This window comes from Myxine glutinosa, chromosome 10 (assembly GCF_964187855.1).
Source record: "Myxine glutinosa chromosome 10, kmMyxGlut1.1, whole genome shotgun sequence".
NCBI lineage: Eukaryota > Metazoa > Chordata > Myxini > Myxiniformes > Myxinidae > Myxine > Myxine glutinosa.
The window spans coordinates 122,692,307-122,715,814 of record NC_136270.1 but is presented as its reverse complement, the minus strand read 5'-3'; the positions used below and the strand labels follow the sequence as shown (position 1 = coordinate 122,715,814).

Here is a 23,508-nt window from a genome sequence, read left to right as displayed (position 1 = left end):
GAAGAGTCCTGGTTGTTCCAAACTTCTTCCATTTAAGAGTTATGGAGACCACTGTGCTCTTGGGAACCTTCAATGCAGCAGACATTTTTTTGTGGGCTTCCCCAGATCTGTGCCTCGACACAATCCTGTCTCTGAGCTCTGCAGGCAGTTCCTTCGACCTCATGGTTTGGTTTTTGCTCTGATATGCATCGTCAGCTGTGAGACCTTGTATAGACAGGTGTGTACCTTTCCAAATCATGTCCAATCAATTGAATTTACCACACGTGGACTCCAATCAAGGTGTAGAAACATCTGGAAGATGATCAAGAGAAATGGGGAGGCACCTGAGCTAAATTTCAAGTTTCAGAGCAAAGGGTCTGAATACTTATGTGAATGTGATATTTCAGTTTTTTCTTTTTAATAAATTTGCAAAACTTTCTAAAATCCTGTTTTCTCTTTGTCATTATGGGGTATTGAGTGTAGATTGATGAGGGAAAAAAATGAATTTAAACGATTTCAGCAGAAGGCTGCAACATAACAAAATGTGAAAAAAGTGAAGGGGTCTGAATACTTTCTGAAGGCACTGTATATGTGTGTGTATGTATATATATACTAGCTTGGCTCGGCTCGCTGCGCTCGCCTCACCAAGCGTCGTTACTGAGGAACCGGCTTATTTTAGCTGAGAATAATGACTGTACCTGAGTTGCTGTGTTGTCCTGATTTACACCAATCATGATACAAACAATTATTTTGCACAAATGTATTTGTTGTGATTGTGATATTACATTTTTATAGGCAATTTAGGTGGAAGATTTAGGTTGAATGTTTTTTTTTTCAAGAAAGAACCCCTCAGCACATACATAGGGGAGAGGTAGGTGCAGACTGGAAGTTTGGGACGATTACACCTCACCACCAAGTAATTCAAAACACCGCACCACCACGTAATTCAAAACACCTCACCACCAAGTAATTCAAAACACCGCACCACCACGTAATTCAAAACACCTCACCACAACGTAATTCAAAACACCTCACCACCAAGTAATTCAAAACACCGCACCACCAAGTAATTCAAAACACCGCACCACCACATAATTAAAAACACCTCACCACAACGTAATTCAAAACACCGCACCACCAAGTAATTCAAAACACCGCACCACCACATAATTCAAAACACCGCACCACCACGTAATTCAAAACACCGCACCACCAAGTAATTCAAAACACCGCACCACCACATAATTCAAAACACCGCACCACCAAGTAATTCAAAACACCGCACCACCACGTAATTCAAAACACCTCACCACAACGTAATTCAAAACACCTCACCACCAAGTAATTCAAAACACCTCACCACCAAGTAATTCAAAACACCACACCACCAAGTAATTCAAAACACCGCACCACCAAGTAATTCAAAACACCTCACACCCATAAAACACGTAATAAAAACACCTCACCACCACGAAATTGAAAACACCTCACAGCAATAAAACACGTAATAAAAACACCCCACACCCATAAAACACGTAATAAAAACACCACAAAGCCATAAAACACGTAATAAAAACACCTCACCACCACGGAATTGAAAACACCTCACAGCCATAAAACACGTAATAAAAACACCTCCCAGCCATAAAACACGTAATAAAAACACCTCACAGCCATAAAACACGTAATAAAAACACCCCACACCCATAAAACACGTAATAAAAACACCACAAAGCCATAAAACACGTAATAAAAACACCTCACCACCACAGAATTGAAAACACCTCACAGCCATAAAACACGTAATAAAAACACCTCCCAGCCATAAAACACGTAATAAAAACACCTCACAGCCATAAAACACGTAATAAAAACACCTCACCACCACGAAATTGAAAACACCTCACAGCCATAAAACACGTAATAAAAACACCTCACAGCCATAAAACACATAATAAAAACACCTCACAGCCATAAAACACGTAATAAAAACACCTCACAACCACGAAATTGAAAACACCTCACAGCCATAAAACACGTAATAAAAACACCACACAGCCATAAAACACATAATAAAAACACCACACAGCCATAAAACACGTAATAAAAACACATCACAGCCATAAAACACGTAATAAAAACACCTCACCACCACGAAATTGAAAACACCTCACAGCCATAAAACACGTAATAAAAACACCACACAGCCATAAAACACGTAATAAAAACACCTCACCACCACGAAATTGAAAACACCACACAGCCATAAAACACATAATAAAAACACCACACAGCCATAAAACACGTAATAAAAACACATCACAGCCATAAAACACGTAATAAAAACACCACACAGCCATAAAACACATAATAAAAACACCACACAGCCATAAAACACGTAATAAAAACACATCACAGCCATAAAACACGTAATAAAAACACCTCACCACCACGAAATTGAAAACACCACACAGCCATAAAACACATAATAAAAACACCACACAGCCATAAAACACATAATAAAAACACATCACAGCCATAAAACACGTTATAAAAACACCTCACAGCCATAAAACATGTAATAAAAACACCTCACCACCACGAAATTAAAAACACCTCACAGCCATAAAACACGAAATGAAAACACCTCACAGCCATCAAACACGTAATAAAAACACCTCACAGCCATAAAACACGTAATAAAAACACCTCACAGCCATAAAACATGTAATAAAAACACCTCACAGCCATAAAACACGAAATGAAAACACCTCACAGCCATAAAACACGTAATAAAAACACCTCACAGCCATCAAACACGTAATAAAAACACCTCACACCCATAAAACACGTAATAAAAACACCTCACAGCCATAAAACATGTAGTAAAAACACCTCACAGCCATAAAACACGTAATAAAAACACCTCACAGCCATAAAACACATAATAAAAACACATCACAGCCATAAAACATGTAATAAAAACACCTCACAGCCATAAAACACGAAATTAAAAACACCTCACAGCCATAAAACACGAAATGAAAACACCTCACAGCCATCAAACACGTAATAAAAACACCTCACAGCCATAAAACACGTAATAAAAACACCTCACAGCCATAAAACACGAAATAAAAACACCTCACAGCCATAAAACACGTAATAAAAACACCTCACAGCCATAAAACACATAATAAAAACACATCACAGCCATAAAACATGTAATAAAAACACCTCACAGCCATAAAACACGAAATTAAGAACACCTCACAGCCATAAAACACGAAATGAAAACACCTCACAGCCATCAAACACGTAATAAAAACACCTCACAGCCATAAAACATGTAATAAAAACACCTCACAGCCATAAAACACGTAATAAAAACACCTCACAGCCATCAAACACGTAATAAAAACACCTCACAGCCATAAAACACGTAATAAAAACACCTCACAGCCATCAAACACGTAATAAAAACACCTCACAGCCATAAAACACGTAATAAAAACACCTCACAGCCATCAAACACGTAATAAAAACACCTCACAGCCATAAAACATGTAATAAAAACACCTCACAGCCATAAAACACGTAATAAAAACACCTCACAGCCATAAAACACGAAATAAAAACACCTCACAGCCATAAAACACGAAATAAAAACACCTCACAGCCATAAAACACATAATAAAAACACCTCACAGCCATAAAACACGAAATTAAAACACCTCACAGCCATAAAACACGAAATAAAAACACCTCACAGCCATAAAACACATAATAAAAACACCTCACAGCCATCAAAGACGTAATAAAAACACCTCACAGCCATAAAACACGAAATAAAAACACCTCACAGCCATAAAACACGAAATGAAAACACCTCACAGCCATCAAACACGTAATAAAAACACCTCACAGCCATAAAACACGAAATAAAAACACCTCACAGCCATAAAACACGAAATGAAAACACCTCACAGCCATCAAACACGTAATAAAAACACCTCACAGCCATAAAACACGAAATTAAGAACACCTCACAGCCATAAAACACGAAATGAAAACACCTCACAGCCATCAAACACGTAATAAAAACACCTCACAGCCATAAAACACGAAATTAAAAACACCTCACAGCCATAAAACATGTAATAAAAACACCTCACAGCCATAAAACACGAAATAAAAACACCTCACAGCCATCAAACACGTAATAAAAACACCTCACAGCCATAAAACATGTAATAAAAACACCTCACAGCCATAAAACATGTAATAAAAACACCTCACAGCCATAAAACACGAAATAAAAACACCTCACAGCCATAAAACACGAAATAAAAACACCTCACAGCCATAAAACACGAAATGAAAACACCTCACAGCCATAAAACATGTAATAAAAACACCTCACAGCCATAAAACATGTAATAAAAACACCTCACAGCCATAAAACACGAAATAAAAACACCTCACAGCCATCAAACACGAAATGAAAACACCTCACAGCCATAAAACATGTAATAAAAACACCTCACAGCCATAAAACACGAAATAAAAACACCTCACAGCCATCAAACACGTAATAAAAACACCTCACAGCCATAAAACATGTAATAAAAACACCTCACAGCCATAAAACACGTAATAAAAACACCTCACAGCCATAAAACACGAAATAAAAACACCTCACAGCCATAAAACACGAAATCAAAACACCTCACAGCCATAAAACACGGAATAAAAACACCTCACAGCCATAAAACACGTAATAAAAACACCTCACAGCCATAAAACACGAAATAAAAACACCTCACAGCCATAAAACACGAAATCAAAACACCTCACAGCCATAAAACACGGAATAAAAACACCTCACAGCCATAAAACACGTAATAAAAACACCTCACAGCCATAAAACACGTAATAAAAACACATCACAGCCATAAAACACGTAATAAAAACACATCACAGCCATAAAACACGTAATAAAAACACATCACAGCCATAAAACACGTAATAAAAACACATCACAGCCATAAAACACGTAATAAAAACACCTCACCACCACAAAATTGAAAACACCTCACAGCCATAAAACACGAAATAAAAACACCTCACAGCCATAAAACACGAAATAAAAACACCTCACAGCCATAAAACACGAAATAAAAACACCTCACAGCCATAAAACACGAAATAAAAACACCTCACAGCCATAAAACACGTAATAAAAACACCTCACAGCCATCAAACACGTAATAAAAACACCTCACAGCCATAAAACATGTAATAAAAACACCTCACAGCCATAAAACACGAAATTAAGAACACCTCACAGCCATAAAACACGAAATGAAAACACCTCACAGCCATAAAACATGTAATAAAAACACCTCACAGCCATAAAACACGTAATAAAAACACCTCACAGCCATAAAACATGTAATAAAAACACCTCACAGCCATAAAACATGTAATAAAAACACCTCACAGCCATAAAACACGTAATAAAAACACCTCACAGCCATAAAACATGTAATAAAAACACCTCACAGCCATAAAACACGAAATAAAAACACCTCACAGCCATAAAACACGAAATAAAAACACCTCACAGCCATAAAACACGAAATAAAAACACCTCACAGCCATAAAACACGTAATAAAAACACCTCACAGCCATCAAACACGTAATAAAAACACCTCACAGCCATAAAACATGTAATAAAAACACCTCACAGCCATAAAACACGAAATTAAGAACACCTCACAGCCATAAAACACGAAATGAAAACACCTCACAGCCATAAAACATGTAATAAAAACACCTCACAGCCATAAAACACGTAATAAAAACACCTCACAGCCATAAAACACGAAATAAAAACACCTCACAGCCATAAAACATGTAATAAAAACACCTCACAGCCATAAAACACGTAATAAAAACACCTCACAGCCATAAAACACGTAATAAAAACACCTCACAGCCATAAAACACGAAATAAAAACACCTCACAGCCATAAAACACATAATAAAAACACCTCACAGCCATCAAACACGTAATAAAAACACCTCACAGCCATAAAACATGTAATAAAAACACCTCACAGCCATAAAACACGAAATAAAAACACCTCACAGCCATAAAACACATAATAAAAACACCTCACAGCCATAAAACACGAAATTAAAAACACCTCACAGCCATAAAACACGAAATGAAAACACCTCACAGCCATCAAACACGTAATAAAAACACCTCACAGCCATAAAACACGTAATAAAAACACCTCACAGCCATAAAACACGAAATAAAAACACCTCACAGCCATAAAACACATAATAAAAACACCTCACAGCCATAAAACACGTAATAAAAACACCTCACAGCCATAAAACACATAATAAAAACACCTCACAGCCATAAAACACGAAATAAAAACACCTCACAGCCATAAAACACGTAATAAAAACACCTCACAGCCATAAAACACATAATAAAAACACCTCACAGCCATAAAACACGTAATAAAAACACCTCACAGCCATAAAACACGAAATAAAAACACCTCACAGCCATAAAACACGAAATCAAAACACCTCACAGCCATAAAACACGTAATAAAAACACCTCACAGCCATAAAACACGTAATAAAAACACCTCACAGCCATAAAACACGAAATAAAAACACCTCACAGCCATAAAACACGTAATAAAAACACCTCACAGCCATAAAACACGAAATAAAAACACCTCACAGCCATAAAACACGAAATAAAAACACCTCACAGCCATAAAACACGTAATAAAAACACCTCACAGCCATAAAACACGTAATAAAAACACCTCACAGCCATAAAACACGAAATAAAAACACCTCACAGCCATAAAACACGTAATAAAAACACCTCACAGCCATAAAACACGAAATAAAAACACCTCACAGCCATAAAACACGAAATAAAAACACCTCACAGCCATAAAACATGTAATAAAAACACCTCACAGCCATAAAACACGTAATAAAAACACCTCACAGCCATAAAACACGAAATAAAAACACCTCACAGCCATAAAACACGAAATAAAAACACCTCACAGCCATAAAACATGAAATAAAAACACCTCACAGCCATAAAACACGTTATAAAAACACCTCACAGCCATAAAACACGTAATAAAAACACATCACAGCCATAAAACACGTAATAAAAACACCTCACAGCCATAAAACATGAAATAAAAACACCTCACAGCCATAAAACACGAAATAAAAACACCTCACAGCCATAAAACACGAAATAAAAACACCTCACAGCCATAAAACACGTAATAAAAACACCACAAAGCCATAAAACACGTAATAAAAACACCTCACCACCACAGAATTGAAAACACCTCACAGCCATAAAACACGTAATAAAAACACCTCCCAGCCATAAAACACGTAATAAAAACATCTCACAGCCATAAAACACGTAATAAAAACACCTCACCACCACGAAATTGAAAACACCTCACAGCCATAAAACACGTAATAAAAACACCTCACAGCCATAAAACACATAATAAAAACACCTCACAGCCATAAAACACGTAATAAAAACACCTCACAACCACGAAATTGAAAACACCTCACAGCCATAAAACACGTAATAAAAACACCACACAGCCATAAAACACATAATAAAAACACCACACAGCCATAAAACACGTAATAAAAACACATCACAGCCATAAAACACGTAATAAAAACACCTCACCACCACGAAATTGAAAACACCTCACAGCCATAAAACACGTAATAAAAACACCACACAGCCATAAAACACGTAATAAAAACACCTCACCACCACGAAATTGAAAACACCACACAGCCATAAAACACATAATAAAAACACCACACAGCCATAAAACACGTAATAAAAACACATCACAGCCATAAAACACGTAATAAAAACACCACACAGCCATAAAACACATAATAAAAACACCACACAGCCATAAAACACGTAATAAAAACACATCACAGCCATAAAACACGTAATAAAAACACCTCACCACCACGAAATTGAAAACACCACACAGCCATAAAACACATAATAAAAACACCTCACAGCCATAAAACACGTAATAAAAACACATCACAGCCATAAAACACGTAATAAAAACACCTCACCACCACGAAATTGAAAACACCACACAGCCATAAAACACATAATAAAAACACCACACAGCCATAAAACACATAATAAAAACACATCACAGCCATAAAACACGTTATAAAAACACCTCACAGCCATAAAACATGTAATAAAAACACCTCACCACCACGAAATTAAAAACACCTCACAGCCATAAAACACGAAATGAAAACACCTCACAGCCATCAAACACGTAATAAAAACACCTCACAGCCATAAAACACGTAATAAAAACACCTCACAGCCATAAAACATGTAATAAAAACACCTCACAGCCATAAAACACGAAATGAAAACACCTCACAGCCATAAAACACGTAATAAAAACACCTCACAGCCATCAAACACGTAATAAAAACACCTCACACCCATAAAACACGTAATAAAAACACCTCACAGCCATAAAACATGTAGTAAAAACACCTCACAGCCATAAAACACGTAATAAAAACACCTCACAGCCATAAAACACATAATAAAAACACATCACAGCCATAAAACATGTAATAAAAACACCTCACAGCCATAAAACACGAAATTAAAAACACCTCACAGCCATAAAACACGAAATGAAAACACCTCACAGCCATCAAACACGTAATAAAAACACCTCACAGCCATAAAACATGTAATAAAAACACCTCACAGCCATAAAACATGTAATAAAAACACCTCACAGCCATAAAACATGTAATAAAAACACCTCACAGCCATAAAACACGTAATAAAAACACCTCACAGCCATAAAACACGTAATAAAAACACCTCACAGCCATAAAACACGTAATAAAAACACCTCACAGCCATAAAACACGTAATAAAAACACCTCACAGCCATAAAACATGTAATAAAAACACCTCACAGCCATAAAACACGTAATAAAAACACCTCACAGCCATAAAACACGAAATAAAAACACCTCACAGCCATAAAACACGTAATAAAAACACCTCACAGCCATAAAACACATAATAAAAACACATCACAGCCATAAAACATGTAATAAAAACACCTCACAGCCATAAAACACGAAATAAAAACACCTCACAGCCATAAAACACGTAATAAAAACACCTCACAGCCATAAAACACATAATAAAAACACATCACAGCCATAAAACACGAAATTAAAAACACCTCACAGCCATAAAACACGTAATAAAAACACCTCACAGCCATAAAACATGTAATAAAAACACCTCACAGCCATAAAACACATAATAAAAACACATCACAGCCATAAAACATGTAATAAAAACACCTCACAGCCATAAAACACGAAATTAAAAACACCTCACAGCCATAAAACACGAAATGAAAACACCTCACAGCCATCAAACACGTAATAAAAACACCTCACAGCCATAAAACACATAATAAAAACACCTCACAGCCATAAAACATGTAATAAAAACACCTCACAGCCATAAAACACATAATAAAAACACATCACAGCCATAAAACATGTAATAAAAACACCTCACAGCCATAAAACACATAATAAAAACACATCACAGCCATAAAACATGTAATAAAAACACCTCACAGCCATAAAACATGTAATAAAAACACCTCACAGCCATAAAACACGTAATAAAAACACCTCACAGCCATAAAACATGTAATAAAAACACCTCACAGCCATAAAACACGAAATGAAAACACCTCACAGCCATCAAACACGTAATAAAAACACCTCACAGCCATAAAACACGTAATAAAAACACCTCACAGCCATAAAACATGTAATAAAAACACCTCACAGCCATAAAACACGAAATTAAAAACACCTCACAGCCATAAAACACGAAATAAAAACACCTCACAGCCATAAAACACGAAATGAAAACACCTCACAGCCATCAAACACGTAATAAAAACACATCACAGCCATAAAACATGTAATAAAAACACCTCACAGCCATAAAACACGAAATAAAAACACCTCACAGCCATAAAACATGTAATAAAAACACCTCACAGCCATAAAACACGTAATAAAAACACATCACAGCCATAAAACACGAAATTAAAAACACCTCACAGCCATAAAACACGAAATGAAAACACCTCACAGCCATAAAACACGTAATAAAAACACCTCACAGCCATAAAACACGTAATAAAAACACCTCACAGCCATAAAACATGCAATAAAAACACCTCACAGCCATAAAACACGAAATTAAGAACACCTCACAGCCATAAAACACGAAATGAAAACACCTCACAGCCATCAAACACGTAATAAAAACACCTCACAGCCATAAAACATGTAATAAAAACACCTCACAGCCATAAAACACGTAATAAAAACACCTCACAGCCATAAAACACGAAATAAAAACACCTCACAGCCATAAAACACGAAATAAAAACACCTCACAGCCATAAAACACATAATAAAAACACCTCACAGCCATCAAAGACGTAATAAAAACACCTCACAGCCATAAAACACGAAATAAAAACACCTCACAGCCATCAAACACGTAATAAAAACACCTCACAGCCATAAAACATGTAATAAAAACACCTCACAGCCATAAAACACGTAATAAAAACACCTCACAGCCATAAAACACGAAATAAAAACACCTCACAGCCATAAAACACGAAATGAAAACACCCCACAGCCATAAAACACATAATAAAAACACCTCACAGCCATCAAAGACGTAATAAAAACACCTCACAGCCATAAAACACGAAATAAAAACACCTCACAGCCATAAAACACGAAATGAAAACACCTCACAGCCATCAAACACGTAATAAAAACACCTCACAGCCATAAAACATGTAATAAAAACACCTCACAGCCATAAAACACGAAATTAAGAACACCTCACAGCCATAAAACACGAAATGAAAACACCTCACAGCCATCAAACACGTAATAAAAACACCTCACAGCCATAAAACATGTAATAAAAACACCTCACAGCCATAAAACATGTAATAAAAACACCTCACAGCCATAAAACACGAAATTAAGAACACCTCACAGCCATAAAACACGAAATTAAAAACACCTCACAGCCATAAAACACGAAATGAAAACACCTCACAGCCATAAAACATGTAATAAAAACACCTCAGAGCCATAAAACACGAAATAAAAACACCTCACAGCCATCAAACACGTAATAAAAACACCTCACAGCCATAAAACATGTAATAAAAACACCTCACAGCCATAAAACACGTAATAAAAACACCTCACAGCCATAAAACACGAAATAAAAACACCTCACAGCCATAAAACACGAAATCAAAACACCTCACAGCCATAAAACACGGAATAAAAACACCTCACAGCCATAAAACACGTAATAAAAACACCTCACAGCCATAAAACACGAAATAAAAACACCTCACAGCCATAAAACACGTAATAAAAACACCTCACAGTCATAAAACACATAATAAAAACACCTCACAGCCATAAAACACATAATAAAAACACCTCACAGCCATAAAACACTTAATAAAAACACCTCACAGCCATAAAACACGTAATAAAAACACATCACAGCCATAAAACACGTAATAAAAACACATCACAGCCATAAAACACGTAATAAAAACACATCACAGCCATAAAACACGTAATAAAAACACATCACAGCCATAAAACACGTAATAAAAACACATCACAGCCATAAAACACGTAATAAAAACACCTCACCACCACGAAATTGAAAACACCTCACAGCCATAAAACACGAAATAAAAACACCTCACAGCCATAAAACACGAAATAAAAACACCTCACAGCCATAAAACACGAAATAAAAACACCTCACAGCCATAAAACACGAAATAAAAACACCTCACAGCCATAAAACACGTAATAAAAACACCTCACAGCCATCAAACACGTAATAAAAACACCTCACAGCCATAAAACATGTAATAAAAACACCTCACAGCCATAAAACACGAAATTAAGAACACCTCACAGCCATAAAACACGAAATGAAAACACCTCACAGCCATAAAACATGTAATAAAAACACCTCACAGCCATAAAACACGTAATAAAAACACCTCACAGCCATAAAACACGAAATAAAAACACCTCACAGCCATAAAACATGTAATAAAAACACCTCACAGCCATAAAACACGTAATAAAAACACCTCACAGCCATAAAACACGTAATAAAAACACCTCACAGCCATAAAACACGAAATAAAAACACCTCACAGCCATAAAACACATAATAAAAACACCTCACAGCCATCAAACACGTAATAAAAACACCTCACAGCCATAAAACATGTAATAAAAACACCTCACAGCCATAAAACACGAAATAAAAACACCTCACAGCCATAAAACACATAATAAAAACACCTCACAGCCATAAAACACGAAATTAAAAACACCTCACAGCCATAAAACACGAAATGAAAACACCTCACAGCCATCAAACACGTAATAAAAACACCTCACAGCCATAAAACACGTAATAAAAACACCTCACAGCCATAAAACACGAAATAAAAACACCTCACAGCCATAAAACACATAATAAAAACACCTCACAGCCATAAAACACGTAATAAAAACACCTCACAGCCATAAAACACATAATAAAAACACCTCACAGCCATAAAACACGAAATAAAAACACCTCACAGCCATAAAACACGTAATAAAAACACCTCACAGCCATAAAACACATAATAAAAACACCTCACAGCCATAAAACACGTAATAAAAACACCTCACAGCCATAAAACACGAAATAAAAACACCTCACAGCCATAAAACACGAAATCAAAACACCTCACAGCCATAAAACACGTAATAAAAACACCTCACAGCCATAAAACACGTAATAAAAACACCTCACAGCCATAAAACACGAAATAAAAACACCTCGCAGCCATAAAACACGTAATAAAAACACCTCACAGCCATAAAACACGAAATAAAAACACCTCACAGCCATAAAACACGAAATAAAAACACCTCACAGCCATAAAACACGTAATAAAAACACCTCACAGCCATAAAACACGTAATAAAAACACCTCACAGCCATAAAACACGAAATAAAAACACCTCACAGCCATAAAACACGTAATAAAAACACCTCACAGCCATAAAACACGAAATAAAAACACCTCACAGCCATAAAACACGAAATAAAAACACCTCACAGCCATAAAACACGTAATAAAAACACCTCACAGCCATAAAACACGTAATAAAAACACCTCACAGCCATAAAACACGAAATAAAAACACCTCACAGCCATAAAACACGAAATAAAAACACCTCACAGCCATAAAACATGAAATAAAAACACCTCACAGCCATAAAACACGTTATAAAAACACCTCACAGCCATAAAACACGTAATAAAAACACATCACAGCCATAAAACACGTAATAAAAACACCTCACAGCCATAAAACATGAAATAAAAACACCTCACAGCCATAAAACACGAAATAAAAACACCTCACAGCCATAAAACACGAAATAAAAACACCTCACAGCCATAAAACACGTAATAAAAACACCTCACAGCCATAAAACACGAAGTAAAAACACCTCACAGCCATAAAACACGAAGTAAAAACACCTCACAGCCATAAAACACGAAATAAAAACACCTCACAGCCATAAAACACGAAATAAAAACACCTCACAGCCATAAAACACGAAATAAAAACACCTCACACCCATAAAACACGTAATAAAAACACCTCACAGCCATAAAACACGTAATAAAAACAGCTCACAGCCATAAAACACGAAATAAAAACACCTCACAGCCATAAAACACGAAGTAAAAACACCTCACAGCCATAAACACGAAATAAAAACACCTCACAGCCATAAAACACGAAATAAAAACACCTCACAGCCATAAAACATGAAATAAAAACACCTCACAGCCATAAAACACGTAATAAAAACACCTCACCACCACGAAATTGAAAACACCTCACAGCCATAAAACACGTAATAAAAACACCCCACACCCATAAAACACGTAATAAAAACACCACAAAGCCATAAAACACGTTATAAAAACACCTCACCACCACGGAATTGAAAACACCTCACAGCCATAAAACACATAATAAAAACACCTCCCAGCCATAAAACACGTAATAAAAACACCTCACAGCCATAAAACACGTAATAAAAACACCTCACAGCCATAAAACACGTAATAAAAACACCTCACCACCACGAAATTGAAAACACCTCACAGCCATAAAACACGTAATAAAAACACCTCACAGCCATAAAACACGTAATAAAAACACATCACAGCCATAAAACACATAATAAAAACACCTCACCACCACGAAATTGAAAACACCTCACAGCCATAAAACACATAATAAAAACACCACACAGCCATAAAACACATAATAAAAACACATCACAGCCATAAAACACGTAATAAAAACACCTCACCACCACGAAATTGAAAACACCTCACAGCCATAAAACACGTAATAAAAACACCACACAGCCATAAAACACATAATAAAAACACCACACAGCCATAAAACACGTAATAAAAACACATCACAGCCATAAAACACGTAATAAAAACACCTCACCACCACGAAATTGAAAACACCTCACAGCCATAAAACACGTAATAAAAACACCACACAGCCATAAAACACATAATAAAAACACATCACAGCCATAAAACACGTAATAAAAACACATCACAGCCATAAAACACGTAATAAAAACACATCACAGCCATAAAACACGTAATAAAAACACATCACAGCCATAAAACACGTAATAAAAACACCTCACCACCACGAAATTGAAAACACCACACAGCCATAAAACACATAATAAAAACACCACACAGCCATAAAACACGTAATAAAAACACCTCACAGCCATAAAACTTATGATAAAAACACCTCACCACCACGTCATTTAAAAACCCCTCACCCCCACGTCATTTAAAAACACCTCACCACCAAGTAATGCAAAACACCTCACCACCACATAATTCAAAACACCTCATCACCACCTTATTAAAAACATCTCACCACCACGTAATTATAAATACCTCACCACCACGTAATTATAAATACCTCACCACCACGTAATTCAAAACACCTCACCACCATGTGATTTAAAAACACCTCACCACCATGTGATTTAAAAACACCTCACCACCATGTGATATTAAAACACCTCACCACTACATCATTTATTAACACCTCACCACCACATAATTCAAAATACCTCACCACCATGTGATTTAAAAACACCTCACCACCATGTGATTTAAAAACACCTCACCACTTCATCATTTATTAACACCTCACCACCACATAATTCAAAATACCTCATCACCACCTTATTAAAAACCCCTCACCCCCACGTCATTTAAAAACACCTCACCACCAAGTAATGCAAAACACCTCACCACCACATAATTCAAAACACCTCATCACCACCTTATTAAAAACATCTCACCACCACGTAATTATAAATACCTCACCACCACGTAATTATAAATACCTCACCACCACGTAATTCAAAACACCTCACCACCACGTAATTATAAATACCTCACCACCACGTAATTCAAAACACCTCACCACCATGTGATTTAAAAACACCTCACCACCATGTGATTTAAAAACACCTCACCACCATGTGATATTAAAACACCTCACCACTACATCATTTATTAACACCTCACCACCACATAATTCAAAATACCTCACCACCATGTGATTTAAAAACACCTCACCACCATGTGATTTAAAAACACCTCACCACTACATCAATTATTAACACCTCACCACCACATAATTCAAAATACCTCACCACCACGTGATTCAAAACCACCACAACGTTATTAAAAACACTTCACAACCACGGAAACAAAAGTTTGAGGGAGTTGTTAAGTGACAACACAGACACTGCCCAGATGTGTCGATATCTATCTATAATTCCAGTAATCTCTGTACGTTTGTACGTCTGTACGTTTGTCTGTGACCGCTGTTTCTCGACAACTACCGGTCCGATATACTTGAAACTTGCCAGGTATATTGCTGGGGACCCGAGGATGTGCCTTTTCAAGGTTTGAAATTAATCGGACAAGTACTTACCGAGCTATGGCGATTTAGCCGTTCGCCGTTCGCTTTGCCGTTGCGAATGGACCAAACCATTCATGTAAATAGAGGGGGGGGGGGGTTCTGTGGTCGTTCGCTTTGGCTTTGCGAATGGACCAAACCATTCATGTAAATAGAGGGGGGGGTTCTGTGGTCGTTCGCTTTGGCTTTGCGAATGGACCAAACCATTCATGTAAATAGAGGGGGGGGGGGGGGGTTCTGTGGTCGTTGCGAATGGACCAAACCATTGTTTTTTTTTTGCAGTTTTTTTTTTTTTTGCAGTTTTTTTTTTTTTGCAAGGAACGGGCACCCACGTACGGGCACGTCCTAGCTTATATATAGTACGGGCATGCCCTAGTATAGATAAATGACTGTACCACCACAACCACCAAGTTTGCCGTTTTGTCATGGTTTAAACCAATCATAATTCAAACAATAATTCAAAATATTCAATATTCAAATGTATTTGTAATATACGTGATATCACATTTTATAAACAATTGAAGTTGAAAAGTTAATTTGAAAAAAAAAATTTCCCCCAAAAAATTCCCACCAAAAAAATATATATTCGAAATTTTTTCAAAAACGTACCCTTCGGACATAGCGACGGGAGAGATATGTGCATACCAGAAGTTTGGTACGATTTCACAAAAGCTTGAGAAAGTAGTGCAGTGACAACACAGGACAACACAACACAGGACAACACAACACAGGACAACACAACACAGGACAACACAACACAGGACAACACAACACAGGACAACACAACACAGACACTGCACAGATATATATATATATATATATATATATATATATATATATATATATACACACCTCTGTCAAGCTCGTGAATGGAGGGATTGACATCCTTAACTGGTTAAGAAAAGCTTTTAAACAAAATCAGAGGTATTTTTAATGTTGGAATTGTTGTGCAATCCCAAAATGAATGTTTATGAGAAAAAGATGACAATATTTTGTGCTGAATGCAATAGTAGTTTTTAACGAGGATTCTCTTCCCAGGTGTAGCGCAACTTTTGAACCGGCTTGATGGAAAATCTTTTGACGACACAGACCAGAGACTTTTTGAGGTAATGTTTTTTCCAATGCACACCCACAGGTGCATCTTCCTCAATGTGATCACATACACATACACTCAAACCCAATCTGCCACAAATACAAATTTCTTTCACTTTATTCTATATCCCCTTTGTTTTTGTTTCTTTCTTTCTTTTTTTTCCTTTTCCTTCCTCCCCAGGCTTTTGTCATTTTCTGTGGCCTTGGAATCAATAACACCATTATGTACAACGAAGTGAAAAAGTCACTTGCCAAGCAATCTGTGGCTCTTGATGTAAGTTCATAATGGCAGTCACTCCAAAAATGGAGTCTTATATATTACACGTGGGAAGAGTGTATTACATATTAGTATGCACCTTTAACTTGGATGCTCATGTATCATTTATTGCTTTTGTGATTCATATAAAGGGAATTCATGCATGTGTTCTGACAATCCAAATTGACAATGACTTTAGATTTTTGAATTGTTCAGGAACTTCATTTTTGTCATTGCCAATGTACAGTGAACTTCTTCAAATACTTCCTCCACACATTGTATGGTATACCTCATATGGTAGTGTGCTATTAAGCTGCTCAGTATATTCTGAGCCAATGAGTCGGTATTAAGCATAAACTGCTGTTTTGATACAGTGGCAGCGATTGGTGAGTGTATTGGAGCATGTCAATCTTCTTACAGGGATGGAAAGCTGACAGGCTCCCTTCTGCATTTAGATTGTGCACATTAAAGGTTCCACAGTATATTTTCGAAAAGAGTAGTCCATTGTGTGCCAGTAGCCTGGCCAAACTCCCTGCTTCAGGTTAGCTGTTTAGAATTACACTTTATAATTACCCTTTATAGTTAAACTTTATAATTACACTTTATAATTACACTTTAGAATTACACTTTATAATTACCCTTTATAATTACCCATTATAATTACACTTTATAATTACACTTTATAATTACACTTTAGAATTACACTTTATAATTACCCTTTATAATTACACTTTATAATTACCCTTTATAATTACCCTTTAAATTACCCTTTATAATTACACTTTATAATTACACTTTATAATTACACTTTATAATTACACTTTATAATTACACTTTATAATTACCCTTTATAATTACACTTTAGAATTACACTTTATAATTACCCTCTATAATTACACTTTAGAATTACACTTTATAATTACCCTTTATAATTACACTTTATAATTACCCTTTATAATTACACTTTATAATTACACTTTAGAATTACACTTTAGAATTACACTTTAGAATTACACTTTAGAATTACACTTTATAATTATCCTTTATAATTACCCTTTATAATTACACTTTATAATTACCCTTCAGAATTACACTTTAGAATTACATTTTAGAATTACACTTTAGAATTACACTTTATAATTACCCTTTATAATTACCCTTTATAATTACCCTTTATAATTACCCTTTATAATTACCCTTTATAATTACCCTTTATAATTACCCTTCAGAATTACACTTTAGAATTACACTTTATAATTACCCTTTATAATTACCCTTTATAATTACCCTTTATAATTACCCTTTATAATTACACTTTATAATTACCCTTTATAATTACACTTTATAATTACACTTTATAATTACCCTTTATAATTACCCTTTATAATTACACTTTATAATTACACTTTATAATTACCCTTTATAATTACCCTTTATAATTACACTTTATAATTACCCTTTATAATTACCCTTTATAATTACCCCTTATAATTACACTTTATAATTACACTTTATAATTACCCTTTATAATTACCCTTTATAATTACCCTTTATAAGTACCCTTTATAATTACCCTTCAGAATTACACTTTATAATTACCCTTTAGAATTACCCTTCAGAATTACACTTCAGAATTACCCTTTAGAATTACTCTTTCGTATTACCCTTTAGCATCCATTATAATTACCCTTTATAATTACACGTCTTTTCGTTACATTATTACACGTCTTTAATTACACGTCTTTTCGAAGCTGCTCCATGCGCTCACGCTTTCGAAGCTAAGTGATATTTCTCAATCGTGTTTTTGTCGAGACTGTATCTATCTTTCGGTGTATGTACCTATAGCGTATCTTTTGGAAAATTTTCGGTGCTAATTTTTCGTACATGGAAACACAATCGTCGGTTAATGGTATCGAGTATTCTGCGGCCTAGTACTCGTAGGCTTGGACTACCGTACCATCTCCGACCTTGTGGTTTGTTTTACTCTCAGCGATTCGTCGAATGCGCTGAAATTATTTTCGTTCACTGTTTCGTCCCAGTCGTTCACCCCGTACCTCCTTGTTTAATATCTGTACTCACAAAAAAAAAAAAAAAAAAAAAAAAAAACCCCAAAATAACTATTTCCTTCCCAGGTCTTATTCGTTTATTTGTTCTTTTTGTTCGTTCGTTCTTCGTTCGCGATCACGCGGTTAGAAATGTATAATCTCTCCCCTGAACAACTATTTTCTCTCATATATTATAACACCCTTTTCTTCTTTTCCTACAAAAGGATGCTTTCGTCTTGCTCACCAAATCTATTCATTCCAAAATATACACAAATAATTAAGTTAAGCACCCCTACACAACGAATTAAGGTAAGCACCCCCTAATATATATTCTTTGTGTATATGTATACATTGGCATATATTCTAAGGTATGTGAGATCAAATAATGATTGGTATGACATTAGCAATTATCCATTGATGAAATGCAGATGAGTGCACTCATCTGTGACGCCCATCGCTCGTGCAGCACGTGTTATCATCCACGTGGTCGTGATTTTCTGTAAAGGTCGCTAGAGGTCTTCTCAGAACAATGACTGTACGTTAGAAAACATAAACGTCATCCACACTGTCCGTGATGGACCTATAGCTCCATACTTAAATTGAGGTGAAAATATGCCTAAAATTCCCAAAAAATTTCACCTTAAATTATTCAGAATAAAATATTGAAAACGGCATGATTGTTATGTTTTTATGTGACCATAATATCACTTCTCCAGAAAATATAGCAATATCATGGGTATATTACACTGTTTTGAGGACAACAAACTTGTAATGTGCGAGGTTGTAAAAAAACGGGGGGGGGGGGGGGTGCTTAACTTAATTCTTTGTGTATATATATATATAATACCATCTCTTACAGTTCCTCCTTTCTACATTCCCTAAACTATCCAGAACTCCATCCCTCCTCCAGTGTCCTCAAACGTATTTTTGACTCGAAGGTCTCAAACTCATTTTGCAAAAAATGTTCGTTTCCCATGAAGCGTACACTTTTCAAAATCCAATCTCACCCCTCCCCTCCAAATCCTCCCCATCACCCATCCCTTTCAAATCTCCCCCCTTGCCCCTTCCCTCCCCTCCCTCCTAAACTCCCCCCACACCCCTCCCCTCCGAGACTCTCCCTCGCTCCTCCCCTCCTAGACTCCCCTCTCACCCCTCCTCCTCAAAGCATCCTCCCTGCTTCTTCCTCCTTCCAACTTTCACCTTCATCTCCCCAAACCTTCTGCCTTGCTCTTCCCCCTCCTCAAATAACACCTCACTGTGCCTCACCCAATCTCCATCAAACCTTTTGTCCGCCCCATTCTTCCCTTTCTCCAAGCTATTCTGAAATCTCTGACACACCTTCAACAGCTCTCCCTACCTCTTCCTCCTCTTCCACATCTTACCCTACCCCTCCCCCCCCCCCCCCTGTTCTGGACCCGATGCTCCCCCTTCCTCTTCATTAACGGTATGGACCTCAAACATCCGGGGCCTTCGCTCAAACTTGACTGACCTCTCCATACAGGTTGCTTCTGACAAACCAGATGTGATCTGCTTAACAGAAACTTTCCTCCTTCATGATGTCTCTGATGCCTTGGTATCTTTCCCAGGTTACTCCCTCCTCCGGTATGATAGACCTGAGCCTCGTCCTGGAGGTGGGGTTGCTATCTTTATAAAAAAACTCTCTTCCTCACTCGCCCTCCACTGCCCTCTCTCCACCTCACCCCCAGGAATACCTTTGGCTACGGCTTCCCCTTCGCTCCCACCTTTTGTTCATATGTGTGTTGTACCGTCCACCAATCAGCGATGACTCCATCTACATCTCACTGTCTGATAATATGGACCAACTTCTATCTACCCATCCCAACTCTCTCTTCCTCATATGTGGTGATTTCAATTGTCACCATGCCAGTTGGCTGGGTGTGGGTACCTCTCTCACCAGCCATGGCTCTTCAGCAAAGGACTTCTGCGACTCACTGGGACTGACACAATCTGTCAATTTCCCGACCCGGATCTCAGTCAACGGAGCATCTTCTCTTCTGGATTTGGTTATGACAAACTTCCCTGAAAATGTCTGCTGCTCTTCTTCTGCTCCAATCGGCTCATCTGATCATGTGCTTGTCAAAGTGGACATCTCTCTGACCATTCTCAGAGAGCCTCCTCAGCGTCGGCGAGTCTGGCATTTCACTCAGGCCAACTGGCACGGTCTTCAAGCAGCCATCAATCATCTGGACTGGTCTCCCATCTCTACCGCCTCTGACATCAACTCATCCTGGGAATTCTTTCAAAGTAAATTGCTCTCTCTCATGCACAGATTTATACCATCTCGTCTTCAGTTGTCATACCCTTCCTCCCGTCCATGGTACACGGAATCTTGTGGTGAGGCTGTTGCCCTGAAACAACTTGCTTTCGTCTCCTGGAAAGCAAATCCAACGGAAGGAAATCTCATTTCCTTTCACAAAGCCCGAAACAAGTGTATGTCCACCCTCAGGAGAGCCAGGAAACAATATCTCACCATTCTCAAGACCGAACTCTCTTATCCGTCTCCCTCTTCCAAATCCTGGTGGCATCTGGTCAAATCTGTTTCTGGTGTTTGTTCCCCCTCCATCCCCTCCCTCACCTCAAACGGCTTAACGGCTGACTCCACACGTGAAAAAGCTGAATGCCTCAACTCTGTGTTTGCCTCTAAATCTTGTGTCCCAAACCCATCCCTCTCTGTACCCACCGTACCCAGTCGTACCCAGCTGCTCCTGGACTCTGTGTCCTTTCCTCCTGACAAGGTGGAAAAGTTTCTGGCAACCCTCGACTCTGATTCTGCAACTGGTCCTGACGGCATCAGCCCACGGGTCCTAAAATCATGTTCTTCTGCACTTTCACTCCCTCTTTCTGTTCTCTTCACCCTCTCTTTTGCTCAAGGTCATCTGCCATCTGCTTGGAAATCAGCCAACATCACCGCTTTGCACAAAAAAGGTGCAAAAACAGATCCCAGCAACTACAGACCAATCAGCCTTCTCCCAATTATCAGCAAAGTCATGGAATCCATCATTGCTTCAGATATTAAATCTTTCCTCTTCTCCAATGGCTTGATCTCTGATCATCAATTTGGTTTCAGACCTGGTCACTCTACTCTGGACATGCTGCTTCTGCTTTCTCAACAATGGATGGAGGTCCTCAACGCCGAACAGGAAATTAGAGCTGTCTCTCTTGACATTTCACGTGCCTTCGATACGGTCTGGCACCCTGCTCTGCTCTCCAAACTCTCCTCCTTTGGTATCCATGGAAATCTCCACGCATGGCTGGCGGACTTCCTCTCTGGTCGTAGTCAACGTGTGGCCCTGAATGGGTTTCTCTCATCTCCTCTTCCTGTTCAGGCTGGAGTTCCCCAAGGTAGTGTTCTGGGCCCTGTGCTTTTTCTGGTCTTCATCAATGATCTCTCTGACTCTCTTGAAAATCCTCTCTATCTCTTTGCTGACGACTCTACTCTCTGTCGCTCCATTCCTCATCCCTCAGATCGGCAGTCTGCAGCCTCCTCACTCTCTGCAGACCTGGACAAAATCACAGACTGGTCAAACAAGTGGAACATGTCTTTCAATCCTGACAAATCTCACACTCTTACAATGTCTCTCCGAAAGGACCGACTGGACAACCCTCCCATCTACTTTCTCAACAATCCTCTCCAAGAAGTTCTGTCGCTCAAGCTTTTGGGTCTCACTATCTGCCATGATCTTTCTTGGGAAAACCACATTTCCAAGCTGGCCTCCAAAGCCAGTCGCCGACTGGGCATCCTCCGTCGTGCGAAGTCCTTCCTTGGCACACCTGAG

The 23,508-nt window shown here is 37.5% G+C and overlaps 1 protein-coding gene across 1 annotated transcript in view; it reads left to right on the top strand.

The window, feature by feature from the left end:
* PDE11A (phosphodiesterase 11A) overlaps positions 1–23,508 on the top strand; it is a 304,458-nt gene that overhangs the window by 155,514 nt on the left and 125,436 nt on the right. The window contains exons 8-9 of the mRNA XM_068126191.2: positions 17,357–17,424; positions 17,592–17,684. Of these exons, the coding sequence (XP_067982292.2) occupies positions 17,357–17,424; positions 17,592–17,684 (161 nt within the window). The remainder of the gene's footprint in view (positions 1–17,356; positions 17,425–17,591; positions 17,685–23,508) is intronic.